The sequence below is a fragment of the Lepidochelys kempii genome, chromosome 13 (genome assembly GCF_965140285.1).
Source record: "Lepidochelys kempii isolate rLepKem1 chromosome 13, rLepKem1.hap1, whole genome shotgun sequence".
In the NCBI taxonomy this organism is placed as follows: Eukaryota; Metazoa; Chordata; order Testudines; family Cheloniidae; genus Lepidochelys; species Lepidochelys kempii.
Window position 1 is genome coordinate 20,566,041 of NC_136392.1, and position 23,680 is coordinate 20,589,720.

General features: G+C 48.7%; 1 protein-coding gene across 1 annotated transcript; it reads left to right on the plus strand.

Annotated features, from left to right (window-relative positions):
* The first annotated feature begins 1,028 nt into the window (after window positions 1–1,028).
* On the plus strand, window positions 1,029–23,082 carry RBPJL (recombination signal binding protein for immunoglobulin kappa J region like). The gene is made up of 11 exons (XM_073309548.1): window positions 1,029–1,102; window positions 1,654–1,779; window positions 4,356–4,426; window positions 7,155–7,270; window positions 14,741–14,915; window positions 17,301–17,438; window positions 18,929–19,038; window positions 20,312–20,452; window positions 21,127–21,282; window positions 21,735–21,838; window positions 22,558–23,082. Exons 1-11 carry the CDS (start codon window positions 1,029–1,031, stop codon window positions 22,829–22,831), a joined length of 1,485 nt encoding a protein of 494 aa, XP_073165649.1. The 3' UTR covers window positions 22,832–23,082.
* The last annotated feature ends 598 nt before the right edge of the window (window positions 23,083–23,680 follow it).

Consider the following 23,680-nt stretch of genomic DNA (forward strand, 5'->3'; position numbering starts at 1 on the left):
CATTTTCACTGGCTTCACTGACTGCCCTGCACCAAAGAAGTGTCTTCCCTAAGTGTGGGAATGAGAAGAGGCCTGTCCAAACAGCTTCTACTTCCTCCCTCGCAGGTTTCCTTCCATTAAGGAAGTAGCTCCTAGGCCCAACTGAAGCGCAAGGCCCATGCCCCCACCTAACCCACACTTTCCTAGTTTTGTGGAACGTTTTGCAGGCGCTGTACTAGTGCTCTGCATGGAGTGAATTTCACTTCCTGCAAAGGTGAGGCAGCAGTACAGTGCATCTCCACCGTGCCCGTGAACTACTTAACTTTCCAGCTTCTCTATGCCTGACGTCCCTTTAAAACAAGCATCCTGTGGTCAGGTTCCAGCACAACACAGCGAAGGCCCTGTGTGATTTAGACTGGGCTTATCTGCCTACAGTCAGTGGAAACATAACCTACCATGTTAACAAAGTCTAAGGGCCAGATCCTCAGCATGGGTAATTCCACTGAAGTCAATGGAGCTATGCCAATTTCCACCAGCTGAGAATCTGGCCCTTGGTTTTTAGTTTGCATTGAAGCAAAATGGGGACATTTCCACGGAACAATCACTGGCAGTAACCAAATAACAGCTCCCGATTCCAAGAATAGTAGCTCCCCAGCCATGTTCATTATTACCTTCCATAAACATTCATAATGTACTGAGGGGCGATATAAAAATAAATACACGTTAAACAGAATGCATGTAAAGATAGCACATTAGATGGTGGAAAACTCCAGTGTGGTATAAATGAGACTGTAACTATTGTCAGTTACAAGGAGGAGGGGATCACTATAGATAACATTACCTGATTTCCCATTGCCCAGCACCATGTGCATTCATTTACACCAGTGCACAGAGAATGGAGACTGGGTGTAAAATGCCACCGCTCCAGTTCAGTAGCATGCAACTGCCCAAGATGCAGAGCATCTGAGAAGCTGGCCCCGGTGCCGTTAAGGGCCATGTGTATGAGACAAGAACATCATGAACAATCAGAACGTCACTATCTTTATAACATGGGACTGAGAGGAGGAGTGAAAGGATGCGCTTTCTCATTAGGAAGCAATGGGAATGTTTCCAAGCTGTTAAGGTAAGCTTTCCCTGTCTGTCTTTTACTGAAGGCTGGAGAAAGTAGCGGGTAAACTAACCAAACAATTTTAATGATAGCACTTGTCTTACAGCAGCTTTGAAACTTTCCCATTCCCAGTGCGTTCTAACGGGATTCCTCTTGTCCTAGTTCGCATCATTAAACTGGGCTCCTGCTGGGAAGTATTATTAAAACAGCAGCTCTTACAGAGAGAGGCACCAGACGCCTTGATTGCAGATAGTGATGCAGGGGAGGGGGGTGTCTCAAACCTGTGACTGTTCCTGGTGGTGTTTTATGCAATATCATACCGGTGCAGTAAGCAGAGTGGGGTTTGCAGCACCTGGCTGTAAGTAGTTCTATTGTCAAGGTCCGGTGCAGGGGAATGGGGGACAGAAGGCTATCACCTCCAGGTAAGGTGCCTGTGCTGGCTGTCTCCATGTTAAATACTCCTCAGGGTGGCTCTGGGTCCGGGACGGTATCAAGCAGTAGGGGGATGGTAGGAAGCCAAGCGTTGTGTCCCCTTTGCTAGGGTACTACTCGGGACTCTCTTTTAGATCCAATCCAGATCAACTTGACCTTCTCCGGGACGGAGTGCGTAGATATCTGCAGCTCCCAGCTGACCAGACTGTGCTTATACTGCATGCAAAAGTCGCACAGAAATCATACGGCAGTGAAAAAAGGTAGGAGATTTGCCTGGCTTCTTATACAGCCCTGCATTTAGATATCACCTTCCAAAAACCAGACTCTTACAACTCCCTTTAAAACTCCCTAGGGTTTCGTTATCTAGTCTGATGAAGCAGATGAGCTAACATAACCAATTATATTCACCTTTCAACCTTCACACAGCCTCAGAACAATACAGTCATTCATGATGATTATGATGGTGGCACCGAAGCGTCCCGCTCAGGGCCCCCTGCGCTAGGCAGTGCCCAGACAGATAACAAAAAGGCAGTCCCTGCCCCGAACACTCTGTCCTGGATTAATGAAATGGTGGGAAGGGCTGAACACTGACCCCTGTGGGACACCACTGGCCATTTCACCTCCCTCACGCAGCTCGCTGGAGTGCCCTCAGCAATTAATCTTTGCTGCAGCCCATCCTCACTCTGTTTAACAGTCATTGTCTAGGTCCGTTAGATTCCTTCCTTCCTTTCTGCTTTGCCATTCTCTCCTTTCCTCTGCACTTCACTCTCATGCTTTTCTCTCCCCTCTAGTCATGTCATCTCTCTGTAGGAGGTTGAGAGAGACCCAATTGTACTGAGGGTGGGGTTTTGCTTTTTTCCCCTCCCTCTCCGGTCACTGGATCAATGGAAGATACTTTTCACAGAGGTGGGCCCTGGCTGTAGAGTTGAGATCCAACCTTCCCCAGAGGGCGGCTGTGAGCTCCGAGTTTGATCCGCTGTAGAGATTGCAGCTAGCTGCAAAATGCAGATCCGGATCCAGCCTTTGCCAGAGTTTACGGGTGTTTGGATCTGGGATTTTGGTTCAGGCCCATTTCAAACAGCCCTGAGATTGTTATCCTCTTGGGGCGCTGAGCCAGCGAGTGGAGCTGCTGCGTCACTGGGGCTAACCAAAGACATAGCCCTGGTGCACCCTGGTTGAGGCGTGGTGCAAAGGATGCTGGGAAGCAGATTTTTGTGGGTTTGGCAAGGAAAACAGAAGCGAAATCTAAAAAGTGATTACGAGCTAGCACGAAGCTTCTAGGTTAAAGTTTAAATAAGCTAGTGCTATTTTTCCTGGATATGGGAATTCAGGGTCCTATACTGTAGCTAACTTGTTTAAATAAACACCTATCCAAGAAGATTAGGACCCAGAAATATGGAACCAGCCCAGACTTGTGTTTTCATTGCTAACATTTTACACAGTATCAATATGGGATGAATCTGCACCATTCACATGAATGCAAAGACAGTGGAAACCCAAATAAAACACAGGAAAATGTGTTTCCAAAACTTTGGCTATAGATTTGTTTGCACTGGTCTCAGGAGCTGGCTGTGAATACAAACTGTGTTCTCAACCTGCTCAAACTTCCACATTCCAAGCTGAAAAATTCTCTATGACAAATTCTCCCTTGACTCAAGGAGCGAAGATCTGAAATCAGCTTTCCCTATGCGCCCTCTCAGCCATCTGCCCTTGGGTAGGGCTGGCATGTTCCAATAAGAGAGCACCTGATAGATGTGGCCGCACATGCGGGCATCTGGGTCAGGGGGATGGACATTGTGGCGAGAGGCAGTCTCGTCTCTCCGGTGCTGCGCAGGGTACTGGATGTGGTTGGTTTGTCATGCAAGGAGAAGCTAAAAGAACTGTCTCAGCATGACCTAACTCACGCTGACCCCTTGCTAATGGCACTCTACATGGTTGAACAGCTGCTGCCTTCACATCCTCCTCAGGTGCTTCAAGTTAGGGGCGTGCTCTGGGTCTTCACACACTGAGACAGGTAAAACCGTTACAGCCTGATAGGTCTGCAGGTCACCAGAGTCTTATAGCCAGAAACAGGTTTAATTGTGCAACCGCATCCATCCTCTGCCTGAGGAACCCGGGGCGGGGCTCGCACGAGAACAGATGGGAAGATGTTCGCAACATGGCAGACTATTTAGGCCAAAGAGAGACAGGAATAACGAGTGCACTGAGCTCCCTCCCATCGTGGCCCCAACACCTGTCCAGGATGGTCTAGGTATACGTCATCCTGCCTCGGCGCCGGGAAATGGATACGTCACCTCTTGAGGCACCTTCCAGCCCTACGGTTCTATGATTCGGTGCCTGCAAAGACCCACCATTGGTCATGCAGATGGCATGACTGCGCACTTTGCACATATCTATACGTGCAAATACAGTTGCGACGCGGGCATCCACATTTTTGTGGGTGCATCTCCTGTGAAAACACACCCTGGGTGGCAAAACAACAGATGAGCTAACTGTTAAGATTTTTGCCCTAGCTGATGTAGCTCTTCCAATTTTTATAACTGTCTTACCAGTGTGTTCAATCTAAGCTGCTTGCCAGACTAATACCCTGCAGTACTGGGCTCCATCCAACGGTCACTACAGAGATAGCAATTCAGAGTACTTGATCTGTACCCTAGACCTGCTCCAGGTATATGCTGGCATTAGTGACCCCGAAGCAGGTCATGTCTAAGCATCTCTCACTTGGTTAAGCAATGAAGAAGACTCTGGATTCACAATCATACAAAGAAACAACCCTTCTTGGTGAAGTTCCTTACGGTACTGTTCACTTAACAAAGATGCTATTTTGTTTTGTCAGGTTTTTCTGCCCCCCACCTTGTGTTTATCTGACTGGACCAGGATGGAAACTGAAGCAGGAACAGATGAAAGGTAAGAGCAGAAGAAAGCCACATATGCCTGAAGAAGTCCTGCCACTCATCCACTTCCGATAAGCAGAACTGAGCACAGTGGGAAAAGCTGTCTGCAAATATTCATTCAGACATGCAAGTGGTTTTCAGTTTGTGTGTATATTTGACCTGTTAGTGTTTGAGTTCTTGAGCTTTAACAGAGCGACTACCCATGACAAATGAATACGTAGTTCATGTACTCAAACAGATCACAAGGTTAAATTCATCAAATTATGTATTTGTTCAGCTCTATTAGCTCAAGTTCACAGGAAAGGGTGGAGTGGGGGTGATGAAAAGCAGCAAAGGAAGAGATGGAACTAGGCTTGAGCTGATGGGAAGAAGCAGTGCATGTTCCATCCGCAGGACTGATCCACTGGAGAGAATCTGAAAAGAGGCCATTAAAAATGCCAAAGATCAGAGGCACTTCCTCTAAGGAGCGTCTGAAGGCACCACATGTGATCTGCTGAGGAGAATGGGGACAAGACGTGAGGATCAGGACCTGAGGGGAAGGGGATTATGCAGGGAGGCAAAGGAGGTTGGGACCAGGAGATTGTCTAAAATTTTTCATGAAAATCTTTTATCCGTGAAAAATGGCTTTTCTATAAAATGGAATTTTTCATCAAAAATATTCAGGTTTTCAGCCAAAATAACAAAAGGTTTTTTGTTTTTTTTTAAAAAAAAAAAAGGCAATGGGAGTGTCAACTGAGTAAGAACTTCTGTATTTGGGCCAAGGACTTTACCCTTCGTAAATGCTGGTGAATCAAGGCCTTTGCCAGGGAGTAGTTTCCTAGCTCTCTGTGTGGATGGAGTTATTGAGCCCTTGACTTGAGCCCTACACAAAACCTTCTAGTCAACCATCCCCTTAAACAGCACAGCCAGTTCCTAGCTCTGGACCAGAACCTGAGAGGTTCTGAGCCCGTGTCGCTCCCACAGAAATCAAGAAGCAAGGTTCCCCCATTTGTCAGGACTGAGTTTGGCCTAAGGTATCCAACCAAAATGAAGGGTATATCTATACTGCAGGGGGAGGAGTGACTGCAGCTCATAGGCATACCTGGGCTAACTTTAATCTAGCTAGCAAGGCTAAAATAGCAGTGAAGTGAGAGTAACACAGAACCCAGCACGTGCTAGCAAAGCGAGTACGTAGCCAGGGTTCCAGGGGGGCTTGTACAGTCCACACCAGGGATATGCTACATGAGCTGCCATCACACCTCGGACGGCAGGGTAGACACACCCTCAGAGCCACAGACCAGGGAATTAATCATTGTGAGGGATTCAAGGGGCCCGCCAGGCAGCCGAGAGCCTGAGAAAACACCACAATGCCTGCAGCAGTGCTCTAGGTCAGGCTGCCAGCTGCAGGAAATGTGTCCTGACCACAGAGAGGGTTCGACAGCCTCCAGATTCATTGACACAGCAGGGGCTCAGAGTGGTGGTCAGGCAAAACCTGGCTCTGCTGAAAGGGGTGCTGTGTGCAGGGTCATGTCGGGATGGCAGTGGGCACACTCATTTCAGATAGCGCAGGGGGCTTCATTGCTTCAGTCGTTAGTTATGATCACTGTGAAACAATGACTGCAAAAACAGTACCGACATAATTAGCATCTGAGTGGCGTGGGTGCCCGTAAGGGTAGGAAATGCTGCACTTGGTGGCCAGCAGAACGGGGTGAAAAGGTTCTCAGTGCTGGTAAAACATGCAGAAAATTTCACTTCCGTGGGTCCCCAGAAAAGGAAAATGTTTCCCATTGCCCCCATGCAGCTCTGCCCTGTTATTTTCATTATTCACTCACTGAGTGCCCCAAAGCATGCAAGGTACCGTGCAGGTGAATAAATAAAGACACAGTGAAATCCTGGCCCCACTGAAGTCAAGGGGAGTTTTGCCATTGATTTCAGTGGAGTAAGGCTTTCACCCCAGGTCCCTGTCCCAAAGAGCTTACAACCTAAATGACAGACAAAGACCTACAAGTGGAAGCAGCAAACGCTGGATTGGGGATAGCAGTGGAGAGGACAAGGGTGACAAATGTCCTGTCCTGGATATTTAAGGTCGTTACAATCGCAGCTTGATATAGCTCTCCATCTCTTGACACGTGCCCCCCTCCGTCCCTGCTGGGTGTTGTGTTTGTGCATAGGTGAAGACATCCTACATACTTAGCAGAACAAGGGGCTTCTGGAATGTGCTCTGGGGAGGGGAATGTGCAGCCCAGGTGGGGGAGGATACGGGAAGGTAAGATGTTGGAGGGGTGGAGAGACAGGGATGTGGGAGAAGGGAAGCAGGAAGATCAGAGCCAGGAGGAACAGAAGGGGGATGGAGACCAGGATTGGGGGCGGGGGGAGATGGTGAAGCAGGGCAGTCGGGATAAGCTGCCGAGCCTGTTGTCGAAGGTGTCTAGGGGTGCAGGGTAGGGAGGGTGAGATGCAGGAAAGCAGCATCTTATATCAGGGCGGCTGGAGACCAGAAGTGTCCAAGTGTCCCAAAGATGCTTCTGGGGAGGTTCCCCTGCTTGTGCCCTCTCGGGGGTCAGTACCCCTCTTTCTCTCTCTAGCGAGGGCATGGGGGACAACAACAGCTCAGCCCTCCCACTTTCTCCATTGCCACCAGCAGTCTGAGCAGCAGCAGCAGCCCCAACCCTCTCGCTCTAGCTCCACGGTCCCAGCTCCATTGGTTTCACCCAGTGTCCAGGTTTCTGTGTCTGGGAAATGTTTCTCCTCCTCTTTTCCAGCGAAGGATTTGGGAGAGGCTGGTTTCAGGGTGTGCGGGTACATGGGCCTGGACAGCATGGGCAGCAGCCACATGGAGACCCAGAAACTCAACTTTGAGGAGCAGCCAGACTCCAAGGTAAGCTGAGTAAAGTGACTCCCCCGACACGCACTCACACAACACCTCTCTAGGCTCCCCCGCCCCCTAGTCACATGTGACCTGGCATCTCCCTGCAGCATTCTGAGTGCTCTTCACTCATGGCTTGCCAGGAAACCGATCTTTCTTTGTCACCATCTTTTCAACTTCCTGGCCCTTGTGGCTGGAGGATGGCCAGGGATTACGCAGTTTCCCCAGCCCATAGTATTCTCCTGACAAATGGCAATGCCACTCATCACAAAATGAGAGCGTGGTCTTTCTTTTACAGATAAACTGCTAACGAAAACACCAACCTGTCACAAACGTCATGGGCTGGAGCTATAACTTGGCATCTTCCTATAGGGAAAGAAATCTATCAAGTATTATCTTGGGGCTCTGAAGAATGTGGGGTCTGGGGTTGGCCAGAAATATAACAAAAAGGACCTTTGTGTTTGCAGTGCTTCCCTCACATCTACAGCTAGGCATATCAGTGCAGCTGAAGCGCCAAGGTGACTGGGAAACTGTAAACCTAGGGAGATTTCTTGTGTTATGTTGGGTAAATCACATGTGAACATTAATTTCCATTTGGAATTCTCTAGCCCCAGTGTAAATAAAGCCTCTGCCATTCCTCAGCTCTTCGCTCCACCTGAAATAACATCTCTAATCATTTCCCCCTTTAAATGAACCTATAGCTCCTCTGAATGGACCCCATTATGTCCTAGTGGGAGCTGCTTTATCCTGCAGTGCATTTTCTTGGGTGTAGAGAGCAAGGTGATGGTGGCTCTGGTGAAGGAGGTCTTGTCTTCTGGGCCCTTCATGCGGTGGTGCTTAAGAATCATCGTTAATACACACAGCACAGTGCAAGGTGGGCAGTTTCCTTTCTGAAAACCCAAAGCACTTAAGGAAGGACAGAGACGAACAGCCATCTGGCTCCTGCAGCCCCCTGCGGCTCTCCCATCCCCACACCAGCATGAAGGGCATCCTTTCAACTGAAGTCTTTGTTGTTATAAGGTGGACACTGAAACTGGTTAGAGGGAGAGCATTACTGAAGATACCCCTTCTACGAGGCCCAGGCATCGTAGTTTGGAGAGCTGTATGTTCAGCCACATGACTAATAGGAGCCAGTTGGTAGCACCATGCTGTGCACTGATGGTGCTGGGATTCTCTTCTGCACATGTCATCGTGCTCAGGTTGGGCAGGAATCCGGTGCAGGTTGAGTTGCTGAATTAAATGACTGTCTTACACCTTTGCCTAGTGTTGCAAGTGAAAGGGAGCCTTGTTGTTGCTCTCTCCCTCTCTGTATTGCTGTTTATCATAGAACTGTATGACTGGAAGGGACCTCGAGAGATCATCTAGTCCAGTCCCCTGCACTCATGGCAGGACTAAGTATTATCTAGACCATCCCTGACAGGTGTTTGTCTAACCTGCTCTTATAAATCTCCAATGATGGAGATTCCACAACCTCCCTAAGCAATTTATTCCAGTGCTTAACCACCCTGACAGTTAGGAAGTTTTTCCTAATGTCCAACCTAAACCACCCTTGCTGCAATTTAAGCCCATTGCTTCTTGTCCTATCCTCAGAGGTTAAGGAGAACAATTTTTCTCCCTCTTCCTTGTAACAACCTTTTATATACTTGAAAACTGTTCTCATATCCCCTCTCAGTATTCTCTTTTCCAGACTAAACAAACCCAATTTTTTCAATCTTCCCTCATAGGTCATGTTTTCTAGACCTTTAATCCTTTTTGTTGCTCTTCTCTGGACTTTTTCCAATTTGCCCACATCTTTCCTGAAATGTGGCACCCAGAACTGGACACAATACTCCAGTTGAGGCCTAATCAGCTGTGACAGGGTCAGGCCAGATGTCTACAGGAGAGTAATAGAAGGCAGATATATTAGCCCCAGGCTAAGTAGGTCCCCTTTCTCTGAGTAAGGTAAAAGGGAAAGTTCCAGAACAATCAGGAACCTTCTGGAGACCATTAAGACAGGCTGATTAGAACACCTGCAGCCAATCAAGAAACTGCTAGAATCAATTAAGGCAGGCTAATCAGGGCACCTGGGTTTTAAAAAGGAGCTCACTTCAGTTTGTGGTGTGTGTGTGAGGAGCTGGGAGCAAGAAGCACTAGGAGCTGAGAGTGAGAATGCGGACTGCTGGAGGACTGAGGTGTACAAGCATTATCAGACACCAAGAGGAAGGTCCGATGGCGAGGATAAAGAAGGTGTTGGGAGGAGGCCATGGGGAAGTAGTCCAGGGAGTTGTAGCTATCACACAGCTGTTCCAGGAGGCACTCTAGACAGCTGCATTCCACAGGGCCCTGGGCTGGAACCCGGAGTAGAGGGCGGGCCCAGGTTCCCCCCAGATCCTCCCAACTCCTGGTCAGACACAGGAGGAGTCGACCTGGACTGTGGGTTCAGAAAAACGGCCAAGCTGAGGGCTGCCGTGAAGCTCCAAGGCTAGCAAATCCACCAATAAGCGCAAGACCCACCAAGGTAGAGCAGGAACTTTGTCACACAGCGTAGAGTAGAGTGGAAGAATTACTTCTCGTGTCTTGCTTACACCACTTCTGTTAATACATCCCAGAATGATGTTCGCTTTTTTTGGAACAGCGTTACACTGTTGACTCATATTTAGCTTGTGGTTCACTATGACCCCCAGCTCCCTTTCTGCAGTACTCCTTATTATAGTACCCAGAGGCCTCAGCCAGGATCAGGGCCTCCTTGGACTGGGTGCATTGTAAACACATATGAAGATATAGTTCTTGCCCCAAAGAGCTTACAGTCTAAGGTCCCACCCTACTAACCTGGCCATGCTCATTTACATTGAGCCAAGCGGGACCAATCGTGTGTAAAGTTCAGCATGTGAGTAAGAGTTTTCAGGATCAGGGCCTATGCTAACCATCTCCGATAGGTGGGTAGATAGAAACAAACACACATGGAAAAGTTTCTGTCAGCTCTCAAAAAGAAAAGGAGTACTTGTGGCACCTTCGAGACTAACCAATTTATTAGAGCATAAGCTTTCGTGAGCTACAGCTCACTTCATCAGATGCATATCGTGGAAACTGCAGCAGACTTTATATATACACAGAGAATATGAACCAATACCTCCTCCCACCCCACTGTCCTGCTGGTAATAGCTTATCTAAAGTGATCATCAGGTGAGCCATTTCCAGCACAAATCCAGGTTTTCTCACCCTCCACCCCCCCACACAAATTCACTCTCCTGCTGGTGATAGCCCATCCAAAGTGAAAACTCTTTACACAATGTGCATGACAATCAAGTTGGGCTATTTCCTGCACAAATCCAGGTTTTCTCACATCCCCCCCACCCCCATACACACACAAACTCACTCTCCTGCTGGTAATAGCTCATCCAAACTGACCACTCTTCAAGTTTAAATCCAAGTTAAACCAGAACATCCGGCGGGGGGGAGGGTAGGAAAAAACAAGAGGAAACAGGCTACCTTGCATAATGACTTAGCCACTCCAAGTCTCTATTTAAGCCTAAATTAATAGTATCCAATTTGCAAATGAATTCCAATTCAGCAGTTTCTCGCTGGAGTCTGGATTTGAAGTTTTTTTGTTTTAAGATAGCGACCTTCATGTCTGTGATTGCGTGACCAGAGAGATTGAAGTGTTCTCCGACTGGTTTATGAATGTTATAATTCTTAACATCTGATTTGTGTCCATTTATTCTTTTACGTAGAGACTGTCCAGTTTGACCAATGTACATGGCAGAGGGGCATTGCTGGCACATGATGGCATATATCACATTGGTGGATGTGCAGGTGAACGAGCCTCTGATAGTGTGGCTGATGTTATTAGGCCCTGTGATGGTGTCCCCTGAATAGATATGTGGGCACAATTGGCAACGGGCTTTGTTGCAAGGATAAGTTCCTGGGTTAGTGGTTCTGTTGTGTGGTATGTGATTGTTGGTGAGTATTTGCTTCAGGTTGCGGGGCTGTCTGTAGGCAAGGACTGGCCTGTCTCCCAAGATTTGTGAGAGTGTTGGGTCATCCTTTAGGATAGGTTGTAGATCCTTAATAATGCGTTGGAGGGGTTTTAGTTGGGGGCTGAAGGTGACGGCTAGTGGCGTTCTGTTATTTTCTTTGTTAGGCCTGTCCTGTAGTAGGTGACTTCTGGGAACTCTTCTGGCTCTATCAATCTGTTTCTTTACTTCTGCAGGTGGGTATTGTAGTTGTAAGAAAGCTTGACAGAGATCTTGTAGGTGTTTGTCTCTGTCTGAGGGGTTGGAGCAAATGCGGTTGCATCGCAGAGCTTGGCTGTAGACGATGGATCGTGTGGTGTGGTCAGGGTGAAAGCTGGAGGCATGCAGGTAGGAATAGCGGTCAGTTGGTTTCCGGTATAGGGTGGTGTTTATGTGACCATTGTTTATTAGCACTGTAGTGTCCAGGAAGTGGATCTCTTGTGTGGACTGGACCAGGCTGAGGTTGGTGGTGGGATGGAAATTGTTGAAATCATGGTGGAATTCCTCAAGGGCTTCTTTTCCATGGGTCCAGATGATGAAAATGTCATCAATATAGCGCAAGTAGAGTAGGGGCTTTAGGGGACGAGAGCTGAGGAAGCGTTGTTCTAAATCAGCTATAAAAATGTTGGCATACTGTGGGGCCATGCGGGTACCCATAGCAGTGCCGCTGATCTGAAGGTATATATTGTCCCCAAATGTGAAGTAGTTATGGGTAAGGACAAAGTCACAAAGTTCAGCCACCAGGTTAGCCGTGACATTATCGGGGATAGTGTTCTTGACGGCTTGTAGTCCATCTTTGTGTGGAATGTTGGTGTAGAGGGCTTCTACATCCATAGTGGCCAGGATGGTGTTATCAGGAAGATCACCGATGGATTGAAGTTTCCTCAGGAAGTCAGTGGTGTCTCGAAGGTAGCTGGGAGTGCTGGTAGCGTAGGGCCTGAGGAGGGAGTCTACATAGCCAGACAATCCTGCTTTCAGGGTGCCAATGCCTGAGATGATGGGGCGCCCAGGATTTCCAGGTTTATGGATCTTGGGTAGTAGATAGAATATCCCAGGTCGGGGTTCCAGGGGTGTGTCTGTGCAGATTTGATCTTGTGCTTTTCAGGAAGTTTCTTGAGCAAATGCTGTAGCCACTATGCCCTGGCCACTATGGATGTAGAAGCCCTCTACACCAACATTCCACACAAAGATGGACTACAAGCCGTCAAGCTTTCTTACAACTACAATACCCACCTGCAGAAGTAAAGAAACAGATTGATAGAGCCAGAAGAGTTCCCAGAAGTTACCTACTACAGGACAGGCCTAACAAAGAAAATAACAGAACACCACTAGCCGTCACCTTCAGCCCCCAACTAAAACCCCTCCAACGCATTATTAAGGATCTACAACCTATCCTAAAGGATGACCCAACACTCTCACAAATCTTGGGAGACAGGCCAGTCCTTGCCTACAGACAGCCCCGCAACCTGAAGCAAATACTCACCAACAATCACATACCACACAACAGAACCACTAACCCAGGAACTTATCCTTGCAACAAAGCCCATTGCCAATTGTGCCCACATATCTATTCAGGGGACACCATCACAGGGCCTAATAACATCAGCCACACTATCAGAGGCTCGTTCACCTGCACATCCACCAATGTGATATATGCCATCATGTGCCAGCAATGCCCCTCTGCCATGTACATTGGTCAAACTGGACAGTCTCTACGTAAAAGAATAAATGGACACAAATCAGATGTCAAGAATTATAACATTCATAAACCAGTCGGAGAACACTTCAATCTCTCTGGTCACACAATCACAGACATGAAGGTCGCTATCTTAAAACAAAAAAACTTCAAATCCAGACTCCAGCGAGAAACTGCTGAATTGGAATTCATTTGCAAATTGGATACTATTAATTTAGGCTTAAATAGAGACTTGGAGTGGCTAAGTCATTATGCAAGGTAGCCTGTTTCCTCTTGTTTTTTCCTACCCCCCCCCCCCCCGCAGATGTTCTGGTTTAACTTGGATTTAAACTTGAAGAGTGGTCAGTTTGGATGAGCTATTACCAGCAGGAGTGTGAGTTTGTGTGTGTATGGGGGTGGGGGGGATGTGAGAAAACCTGGATTTGTGCAGGAAATAGCCCAACTTGATTGTCATGCACATTGTGTAAAGAGTTTTCACTTTGGATGGGCTATCACCAGCAGGAGAGTGAATTTGTGTGGGGGGGTGGAGGGTGAGAAAACCTGGATTTGTGCTGGAAATGGCTCACCTGATGATCACTTTAGATAAGCTATTACCAGCAGGACAGTGGGGTGGGAGGAGGTATTGGTTCATATTCTCTGTGTATATATAAAGTCTGCTGCAGTTTCCACGATATGCATCTGATGAAGTGAGCTGTAGCTCACGAAAGCTTATGCTCTAATAAATTGGTTAGTCTCGAAGGTGCCACAAGTACTCCTTTTCTTTTTGCGAATACAGACTAACACGGCTGTTACTCTGAAACCTGTCAGCTCTCAGTCTCTTCTCCCATGCAGGAATAGTTTCAAAAATAGCCACTTCCACTTTCCAGCACTTCTGCTTCAGTGGGACGTTTCATGAGGAAGTTGATTTCTGGATTTTCCTATGACATTTTGTGGACCCAAAATGTCTCACCATCAACATTTCAAATAAAAGCAAAAAGTTCCAGGAAACAAAATTAGTTTGTAACAAAAGAGCGAAAATTTTCATGCAAAATTTGGCAGTGATTTTTTTTCCTTTTTCACACATGCACTAGTTTTAAAGTTCTTTTGCCTAAAATACCTGACCAACTAATTAGGCAAAACTTGATATGGTAGAAGGGCTGGTGGGGCCATGGTCCCAGCCTCTAGGGGCTCCTGGCTTCTTTTTATTTACTCTTTTATACAATCTAAACTAAAAGGCAAGTTCCTTTGACCTGTGTCTTTTGTTTGTTGTCTGGAAAGCACCATGAGCATCTTTACACAGACTGAAAGCATCTAGGGGCAGGGATTGTGTTTTTGGTCTGTCTTTGTACAGAGTTGGTGCACAATGGGGTCCTGGTCCCTGATTGGGGCTCCTAGCTCCTCCTGCAATACAAATAATAAACACTGCCAACAGTAGTGCCCCATCATTGTGATAGTTAGGAGTTCCCCAGTTTCCATGGCCATTTGTCCCTTTAACCGTACCCTGCAATGCTCATCACTCTCTGCTCAGTCAAGTCTCCTGCCAGGGGACAACAGTATATGAGCAGAGGTGAATTTATCAGGGGATTTTGCCTGCACTAAGCGACCATTAGCCAGTGCTGTTGGCCAGCCTCTCACTTTCACAGCTGATAAAGCCCCCCAGCTGCAAAGGAAATGAACAAGTGAGCAGGTATCTCTCTAGGTATCTAGGTAGGCAGATATCGGTATGTCCCCTCACTGGAGTTCTTCAGTGAAGATGCACCCAAAGACTCCAGACACGATCTCCAGCCTATGACAATAGCTCCTTGTTACTTACAGGAGTTCAGCTGTGCCAAAGCGCTCTACATCTCAGACACGGAGAAGAGGAAGCATTTCCGGCTGGTTCTGAAGCTCTTCTTCAGCAATGGGCAGGAGATTGGCACTTTCCATAGCAAGCTGATCAAAGTGATTTCCAAACCCTCGCAGAAGAAGCAGTCCCTGAAGAACACAGACTGTAAGTAGCAGGGGAGCCAGCCTCATCAATGGGAGCTGAGCGCTGAAGGGTTTTTAACAGCAATCTCTGGGATACTCTCTGTTCTCCGGTTTCAGAGTAACAGCCGTGTTAGTCTGTATTCGCAAAAAGAAAAGGAGGACTTGTGGCACCTTAGAGACTAACCAATTTATTAGAGCATAAGCTTTCGTGAGCTACAGCTCACTTCCTCAGATGCATATCGTGGAAACTGCAGCAGGCTTTATATATACACAGAGAATATGAAACAATACCTATTCCCACCCCACTGTCCTGCTGGTAATAGCTTATCTAAAGTGATTTCCAGCACAAATCCAGGTTTTCTCACCCTCCACCCCCCCACACAAATTCACTCTCCTGCTGGTGATAGCCCATCCAAAGTGAAAACTCTTTACACAATGTGCATGACAATCAAGCTGGGCTATTTCCTGCATAAATCCAGGTTCTCACATCCCCCCCACCCCCATACACACACAAACTCACTCTCCTGCTGGTAATAGCTCATCCAAACTGACCACTCTTCAAGTTAAAATGCAAGTTAAACCAGAACATGTGCGCGGGAGCGGGGGTAGGAAAAAACAAGAGGAAACAGGCTACCTTGCATAATGACTTAGCCACTCCAAGTCTCTATTTAAGCCTAAATTAATAGTATCCAATTTGCAAATGAATTCCAATTCAGCAGTTTCTCGCTAGAGTCTGGATTTGAAGTTTTTTTGTTTTAAGATAGCGACCTTCATGTCTGTGATCGCGTGACCAGAGAGATTGAAGTGTTCTCCGACTGGTTTATGAATGTTATAATTCTTGACATCTGATTTGTGTCCATTTATTCTTTTACGTAGAGACTGTCCAGTTTGACCAATGTACATGGCAGAGGGGCATTGCTGGCACATGATGGCATATATCACATTGGTGGATGTGCAGGTGAACGAGCCTCTGATAGTGTGGCTGATGTTATTAGGCCCTGTGATGGTGTCCCCTGAATAGATATGTGGGCACAGTTGGCAACGGGCTTTGTTGCAAGGATAAGTTCCTGGGTTAGTGGTTCTGTTGTGTGGTATGTGGTTGTTGGTGAGTATTTGCTTCAGGTTGCGGGGCTGTCTGTAGGCAAGGACTGGCCTGTCTCCCAAGATTTGTGAGAGTGTTGGGTCATCCTTTAGGATAGGTTGTAGATCCTTAATAATGCGTTGGAGGGGTTTTAGTTGGGGGCTGAAGGTGACGGCTAGTGGCGTTCTGTTATTTTCTTTGTTAGGCCTGTCCTGTAGTAGGTAACTTCTGGGAACTCTTCTGGCTCTATCAATCTGTTTCTTTACTTCTGCAGGTGGGTATTGTAGTTGTAAGAAAGCTTGACAGAGATCTTGTAGGTGTTTGTCTCTGTCTGAGGGGTTGGAGCAAATGCGGTTGTATCGCAGAGCTTGGCTCTGTTCTCCGTTGCTTCAGTAGCATGCCCCATTTCAGCTGTCTGAGTAGCTAATACCTGAACAGGTTTTTCAGATGTTTTATCATAATGGGGCACTGATATAAAGCAAACAAGAAACTATCACAGATGGCGGATTGAATACAAGCCAAGTCCTTACGTGTGACAGGCTTATGTGCTATAGGCTGCCTGATCCAAAGCCCGATGAAGTCAACAGAAGGAAGAATGGACCAGGGCATATTTATGTCCACTTTCTCAAAAATATATCCTACCATGCTGTGTAAAGATCTAATGCAGAACCTTTGTCAGGGTTTCTGTTCAAAGATCTCCATATACAGACAAAGGCATCACCCACCCTTTATAAAAGGCCATCTCAGCTGGTACTCAGATAAAGGGAAAGCCAGCCAGAAAGGGCTAGTGTTCATTATGTTGTGTACACCAGCCTAGCCCCAGCCCCAGTGTGACAGCACTGCGGAATCAGAGAGGCAGAGAAGTGCTTTCAGCCAACATGCTGATATGGCAATGAGAACACATGGAGCATTAGCTAATGACCTGTAGAGCAGGGGAAAGCAACCCCAGACTGCACAAGATAGGACTTAATAGGTCTTTTCAGTCACTGATTTTGAAGATATTATGAAGTGTTGGCAGCGCAGAAGAACGGTTACTTACCTCACAGTCACAGGTTCTTCGAGGTGTTTTGTCTGCCTGGATCCCACTCACGCACCTGCAGGTGTATGCATACCACCCGTGGGATCCACGTGGACAAAGACTCATAGAAGAACAAGATTTTGTAACATGATGGTTCACTGCATTCTTTATCCTGACTCTACGCAAAGCAATAACTGGCCTGGGCAGCTATCAAATCGCTCAGCCATGCTCCGGTATTCGGGCAAGCTGATACTGATTACAGTGAGTTTCCATCAGTGCTAATGCTGGCATCTGTCTGTCTTTTGCAGTGTGCATCTCATCTGGGTCCAAGGTTTCCCTCTTTAACCGCCTCCGCTCCCAGACAGTCAGCACCCGTTATCTATCCGTAGAGGGTGGCACCTTCATCGCGAGCGCAAGGCAATGGGCAGCATTCACACTGCACCTGGGTGAGGACCTTACATGTTCTGCCAACTCCAGCAGTCCACACGGGGCCAAATTCACTGCTGGTACGCCCCTGGTGAAGTCACATGAGCAGCATCCATTAACAGCAGGGGTAGATTTGGCCACCCAAGCATAGCAATAGTGAAAGACAAACAGGGCAGTCAAATCCAATCTGACCGATGGTGCTTATTGATTCTAACGAGTCATAATCACAGGTCACCAGAAGTATCTTTCTCAAAAATGTCAGGAACCCCTGAGGCCAGCTTCCAGCAGGAGGCCTGTGTCTCTTTGCAGCACATTGCTCCTCCCTGCCTGCAGACAGAGCTCTAAGGGGGCTAGAAGGATGGTCCATTGATTAGATGGCTAGTCCAGGATTTCAGACACCTGGATTCAATTCTCTACTCCAGTTCTGGCTTCCTACATGATCTTCAGTAAGTCATTTAGGCCCAGATGCTCAGATGTCAATGGAAGTTAGAAGCCTACGTATGTTGAGGGTCTGGACCTCAGCCCCCATCGGTACTAGCCCTGCCCTGCCTCCCAGGGGTGTTGTGAGAATAGCTACATTAAAAAGCAGCACCCGTTCCGATACTACAAGGATGGGGCTAAATAGGTCCCAAGAATAGATAGAAGATGGAACCTCTTTTGACCACATTGTTTTCTTTGATACCTGCTATCAGTACTCCCAGGCAGTGTGAAATTATCCTCCCTGTGAATGCCCCTCCTGTCCCCCATCCCCCCCAACCCTCAGTTCCTGGGGTCTCCAAGCTGCCTTAACTTCCCTTTGCCACCATGTCTGCCTCCTGGAGTCCCAGTGTGTTGCCCAGACTCAGTAACAATCCGATTCCCTTCTCCTGCACTGGCATGTCATTCTCCAGGAAGGAGACAGCAGGGGAAAGGGCTGGGAGCAGTTTAAACTCATCCCTGACTCCCAACGCCCTTTCCTCACTAAGGGCCTGATCCAGTGACCTTTGAAGTCAGTGGAAAGACTTCCATTAACTGCAGTAGGTTTTGGATCGGGCCCTAAAAGCCTACTGGTCTTGAGCAAGGGCAGCTCAGGCTGTGCCTGTCCAAGGTCCACGTTGGCATGTGCCTGGAGCTTGATGGCCAGGCCCGCTTTGTATGAAATGTGAGGGATCTCGGCTGCCTCTCTCCCCGTTGTGAATCTGGAGGTGTCACCTGCAGAGATTACAGCTCCCATTGTGCCGGCCTGCCTACTCCAGTCGCAGTGGAGAACTGCCTGTGGGGAGCACTGCCCTCTGCAGGCTGCATTTACCCTGCGTCTTCAAGATGCACAAATTGGAGTGAGCTTCATACTAAGAAAGGTACCAGTTGCCTGGAGAGTCTCCAGGGAGCCCCTTATCCATCCTGCTGCCAGGCTTCGTGATGAGAGAGAGTTTTCCTCTACCCTGGTCCTGCAGCTACAGCCAGAGGGAGCTGCTCCCTCCTTCTCGCTCCAGGTTGGTAACTCTCCATCTCTTTTCCTTTCCATGGGAAGCTGATGAGCACTGCATCCGGGGTGAGTTCCCATTGCGGGAAGGGTACATTCGCTACGGCTCTGTAGTCCAGCTCATCTGCACAGCCACCGGCATTACCCTGCCTCCCCTGGTAAGGCTCCCAGGAAACTCAGACACTGGATAGGATGGGGAATGCTTCCGGCTTCAGCTCCATGTAGGGTTGCCAGGCGTCCGGTTTTTGACCAGAACGCTGGTCGAACAGGGACCCTGGCAGCTCCGGTCAGCACAGCTGACCTGGCCACTAAAAATCCAGTTGACCACAGTGCCAGCAGGGTGGGCAGGCTCCATGGCTGGCTCTGCGCAGCTCCCGGGAAGCAGCCAGCATGTCCCTCCGGCTCCTAGGCTGGCTCCGCAGCTCCCATTGGAGCTAATGGGAGCTGCGGGGGTGGTACCTGCAGGTGGGGGCAGCACACGGAGCCCCCTGACCACCCACCCCCTGCTGCCGCCTAGGAGCTGGAGGGGCATGTCATTGCTTCCTGGGAGCCACCTGAGGTCAGCGCCACCTGGAGCCTGTACCCCAAACCCCCTCCTGTGCCCTAAGCCCCTGCTCCAGCTTGGAACCCCCTCCCACACCCAAACTTCCTCCCAGAGTCCGTACCCCACAGCCCCTCCCGCACCCCTACCCCAGTCCTGAGCCCCCTCCTGTACTCTGAACCCCTTGGCCCCAGCCTGGAGCCAGCTCCTGCACCCCAAACCCCTCATCCCTGCCCCCACCCCAGAGCCCGCACCCCCAGCTGGAGTCCTCACACCCTCCCGCACCCAACCCCGTGCCCCAACCTGGTGAAGATGAGCGAGTGAGTGAGGGTGGGGGAGAGCAAGCAACAGAGGGAGGGGGGATGAAGTGAACAGGGGGCGGGGCCTTGGAGAAGGGGCGGGGCAAGGGTGTTCAGTTTCCTGCAATTAGCAAATTGGCAACCCTGGCTCCATGCCTCAACTTTGCTCAGCCAGCAGCTGGCAGCAGTGGCATAACACGGAGCAGGTTGCAGCCATCCTGACCTTTATTAACAAAGTGTGGCCTGTGGAGACAACAGATCCCAGCATGCAATATGGCCTGGTGCCTCAGGTCATGAGGATGGAGCACTGCCTACTGGGAAATGATCCAGCTCTGCAAGCCGTGCGGGTGTAGCAAATGGGAGGGCAGTGGCAGGAGACAGGCTAGAATGATGGGGGCTGATTTTGTTCCATGTCAGACAATAGGGGAGGGAGCAGGGAATTCCCACAACCAGCCCCAGAGGAGGTTTGGGGCTGAGAAAATCTTTGAAGGATAAAAATGCTGAACTTTCTGGAGGTGACGGTTCACTGAGCAGCCACTGAGCTGCTCCCCTTCGCAGCCGGTCAGCCTGCCTGTGTGTCCCTCCCCACAGATCATTCGGAAAGTCACCAAGCAGTACGCCATGCTGGATGTGGATGAGCCCATCTCCCAGCTCCACAAGTGCGCTTTCCAGTTCCAGGGCAGCAACCGGATGTACCTGTGTCTCTCAACTGAGAAAGTGATCCAGTTCCAGGTAATGCAGCACGAACTGGGAAACTGTCCAGCTGCTAGCGAGAGCAAACTCCCTCCAGCTCCTCCCTCCTGTTACTTGTTGTTGAGTCCATCACTTGGGGGGTCCTTACCTTAAAGCCCACCCCCGTGCAATCCCCAAATAAAATTCAGTCCTTTATGCAATGTGAGAACAGGGAGAGAACCCATGCATGGAGACCCCTCCAATCTGATCTGCCTATGCTGGGCCTTGCTCTAATTTTACCTGTCACCCCACAGCAACACAGACCTCTTCCTATCCACTTGGCCCTGCCTCTTTGGCCACCTCCCACAGCATCACATAGCCAAGCTTCCATGTGATTTTGTTATGCCAGAAGCATTTCAGGGTGAAGTCACTGATCTTGACCTCTTCTTCGGGTCAGCACAGAGTTCATCTCCCTATCCCTGAACACAGAGCCACGGCGGCTGGCTAATAATAACAATAGCAATGTGGTGGTCCAGCACCTTCCATTCAGGGCTCTCAGACCCCTTTACAAAGATCGAGAGATATTATTAATCCCCTTTGATGCTGAGACAGCAGCACAGAAAGGTGGAGCAGACCATGGCAGAGTCAGGAATAGAACCCAGGAGTCCTGGGTCTCAGTCCCTGGCTCTCACCACCGTGGCGCATGGCCTCCATGACAGTAAAATTCCACGCAGGCATCTCCGTGCCCAAAGGAAGCGAACCGTGAGCTGCTGAACGATGGCTCCTGCTGGACAATAATTGGAACGGAGACTGTGGAGTACACGTTCAGTGACCGCCTGGCCTGCATTCAGGATCCCGTGAGCCCAGTCCCACTTATAACCATGCTGGAGGTATGGAGGGCTTTCCATCTTGTCATCCTGTGCGCAGCTTTTATTAACCTAGCTTAGCGAAGCTAAGGCTGCAAATCCTGTCTCCTAGCTCTGCATGTGCCTCTGAATCACCTCCCCCGCACCCCCAGGCCTCTTGCCACACTCTGCCCTCTGTGCAAATGAAGGGGCAGACTTTTCACAGATGATTTGAGGAATCGATAAGTTTTGATCTTTTCCCTTCTGCTCAATAACTGGTTCTATTGTCTCCTCAACTCCCTCTGCTTGTGCCCACTCACAGCTCAGGGCCCAGCTCTCCTCCCCTGGGGTAGGGCAGTGTGCACTGCCCACTCTTCTGCAGGGAGGACAGCAAGCTCTCCAGCTTGGAACATCGCCGCCTGCAGAAACTTATTGGGGCAGCAGTACATCATGGTGCAAGGTATATAACCCCCTCTCCTGTGCTCTGGTTGTGACAGCTGACTGGCGGAGGGGACGTAGCGATGCTGGAGGTGCAGGGCGAGTATTTCCATGCAAATCTGAAGGTCTGGTTTGGAGATGTGGAAGCTGAGACTATGTACAGGTAAAGCAGTGAACCAGTCTGGTGAGCTGATGTTTAGACACAGGCGGAGGTGATGGTGGTGGTGTGTGGCATAAATGGCACCATCCCTAAAGGCTACATCTGGCAGGCTTTTTTTGTCATTATTATGGTCCCAAAGAGCTTTGCTCTACGTAGGAGTTTTGTGCTGGGTTTCCCACAAGACAAAGTAAGACGAGTCTGGAAATAACACACACGTACACAAGTATCGTAATTAGAGATGGAAAAGGCTTCCTAGGGCATCTGATCCATGCCTGTGCCAGCTCGGGATTGCACTTGATGGACATTGACTAGTACGCCAGCATTTACAGCAAGGGATCTCTGGCTGGGAGAATGGGTCCTCCATGAGGCCACTTCAGGAGGTACGTGTCTGCTCCATCTGCAGCATGGGCATGAGGCAAAAATAAAAGAGCGTGAGAGTCTGGGCCCAAAGGGCCAAACCCTGGAACAGGAACCCCACCAAAACAGAGGGGAAAGGGAGAAAGTGACAAAAGAGAGAAGGAAGGAGACTGGACAAATGAGGAGCTGCCATTAATCCTAACACTAAATGCCTGCCACGAGGTGGCAAAATAGAATTTGCTCTATTCAAAGGCACTATGGGAGAAAGGCTGCATTAGGGTTGTGAGTAGGACAGGTCAGAGGCTTCTCTCTGGAAAGGCTACAGTAATATATGTGGTTTCTTTTTTTTTGCGCTCTGTTCCCAGGACCCCCAAGTCCTTAGTGTGTGTGGTCCCTGATGTCTCGGCATTTGGCAGCGACTGGCGATGGCTGAGATACCCCATCACCGTCCCACTCTCACTCATAAGGAACGATGGGCTGATCTACTCCAGCTCGTTCACATTTACTTACACCCCAGAGCAGAGCTTCCTCCCTGCCCTACAGGTCCTTCCAGAGCTGACACAGGACTCTGATTCCTTACTCAACAGCATCCATCAGGAATTCACTCGGACCAATTTTCACCTCTTCATGCAGAGCTAGCAAGCCTGGAATGGTGGAGGATCTTCATAGAAACAGGGCTTGGAACAAGGTCTGCCAGCATCCCTGAAACTGACATTAACACTGAGAGATTGGTACAAACATCCCTGTGGTCTGTAAGACGTGGGGTTAGCCCCCTCCCAAGTGCTCTATCTGTGCATAAAATACCCAGTCTATTCTTTTTAGATTTGTTGAGAATTGTTTCAAAAGGAAGCATCACCCCTTTGTGAAATTTATTAACAAATGAACAATAAATCCATGCATCAAGGAGCGTTTAACTGGTTCAAATGATCTTTTTACTAGACGTTTTGCAGATGTCATGGTTTGGCTCTTTAGCTGGTGTCAAGTGGTGCCATTGATTTCATGGAGTCATTGACCTTAAGGCCAGCAAGTTCCATTGTGATCACCTAGTCTGACCTCAAAGAGCTTTTCACCCAGTAATTCCTGCATTGGGGCCACTGATTTCAGTGGAGCGATATTGATTTATGGCAGCTGAGAATCTGAGCCCAAATGTGCTTTTATTTGTGGCCCCTAATGGGGTTGTTTCTTTAAAAGAAAATTTTGGCTTTAAACAAAGAGAAACTTCAGTCAAAAGTAGCACAGTCTGAGCTTTCTGGGCCGTTACTGGCCCTGTCATCTCACGCACACTGCAGTCTGTGGCTCGGTAGCAAGTTGCTGAGTTAAAGTTGCCTTAAGAAGAATCCATGTTTCATGGAACTGGAGCTCTGAGTGCTACACACAAGTGGGCTTTAAAGTTCTATTTAGAGTCTTCAGATCACCACGCCATCAAAAGGCCGATAGTATATTTTGAAACATGCTGTTTTGGCAGTTCAGGCTGATTTAGAAATGACT

Coding starts and splice junctions, on each gene's coding strand:
- RBPJL (XM_073309548.1), top strand. CDS start 1,029: ATGGGACTGAGAGGAGGAGTGAAAGGATGCGCTTTCTCATTAGGAAGC. Junction 4,427..7,154: donor GAAGCAGGAACAGATGAAAG/GTAAGAGCAGAA, acceptor CCTCTTTTCCAG/CGAAGGATTTGGGAGAGGCT. Junction 21,283..21,734: donor CACTTATAACCATGCTGGAG/GTATGGAGGGCT, acceptor TGGTTGTGACAG/CTGACTGGCGGAGGGGACGT.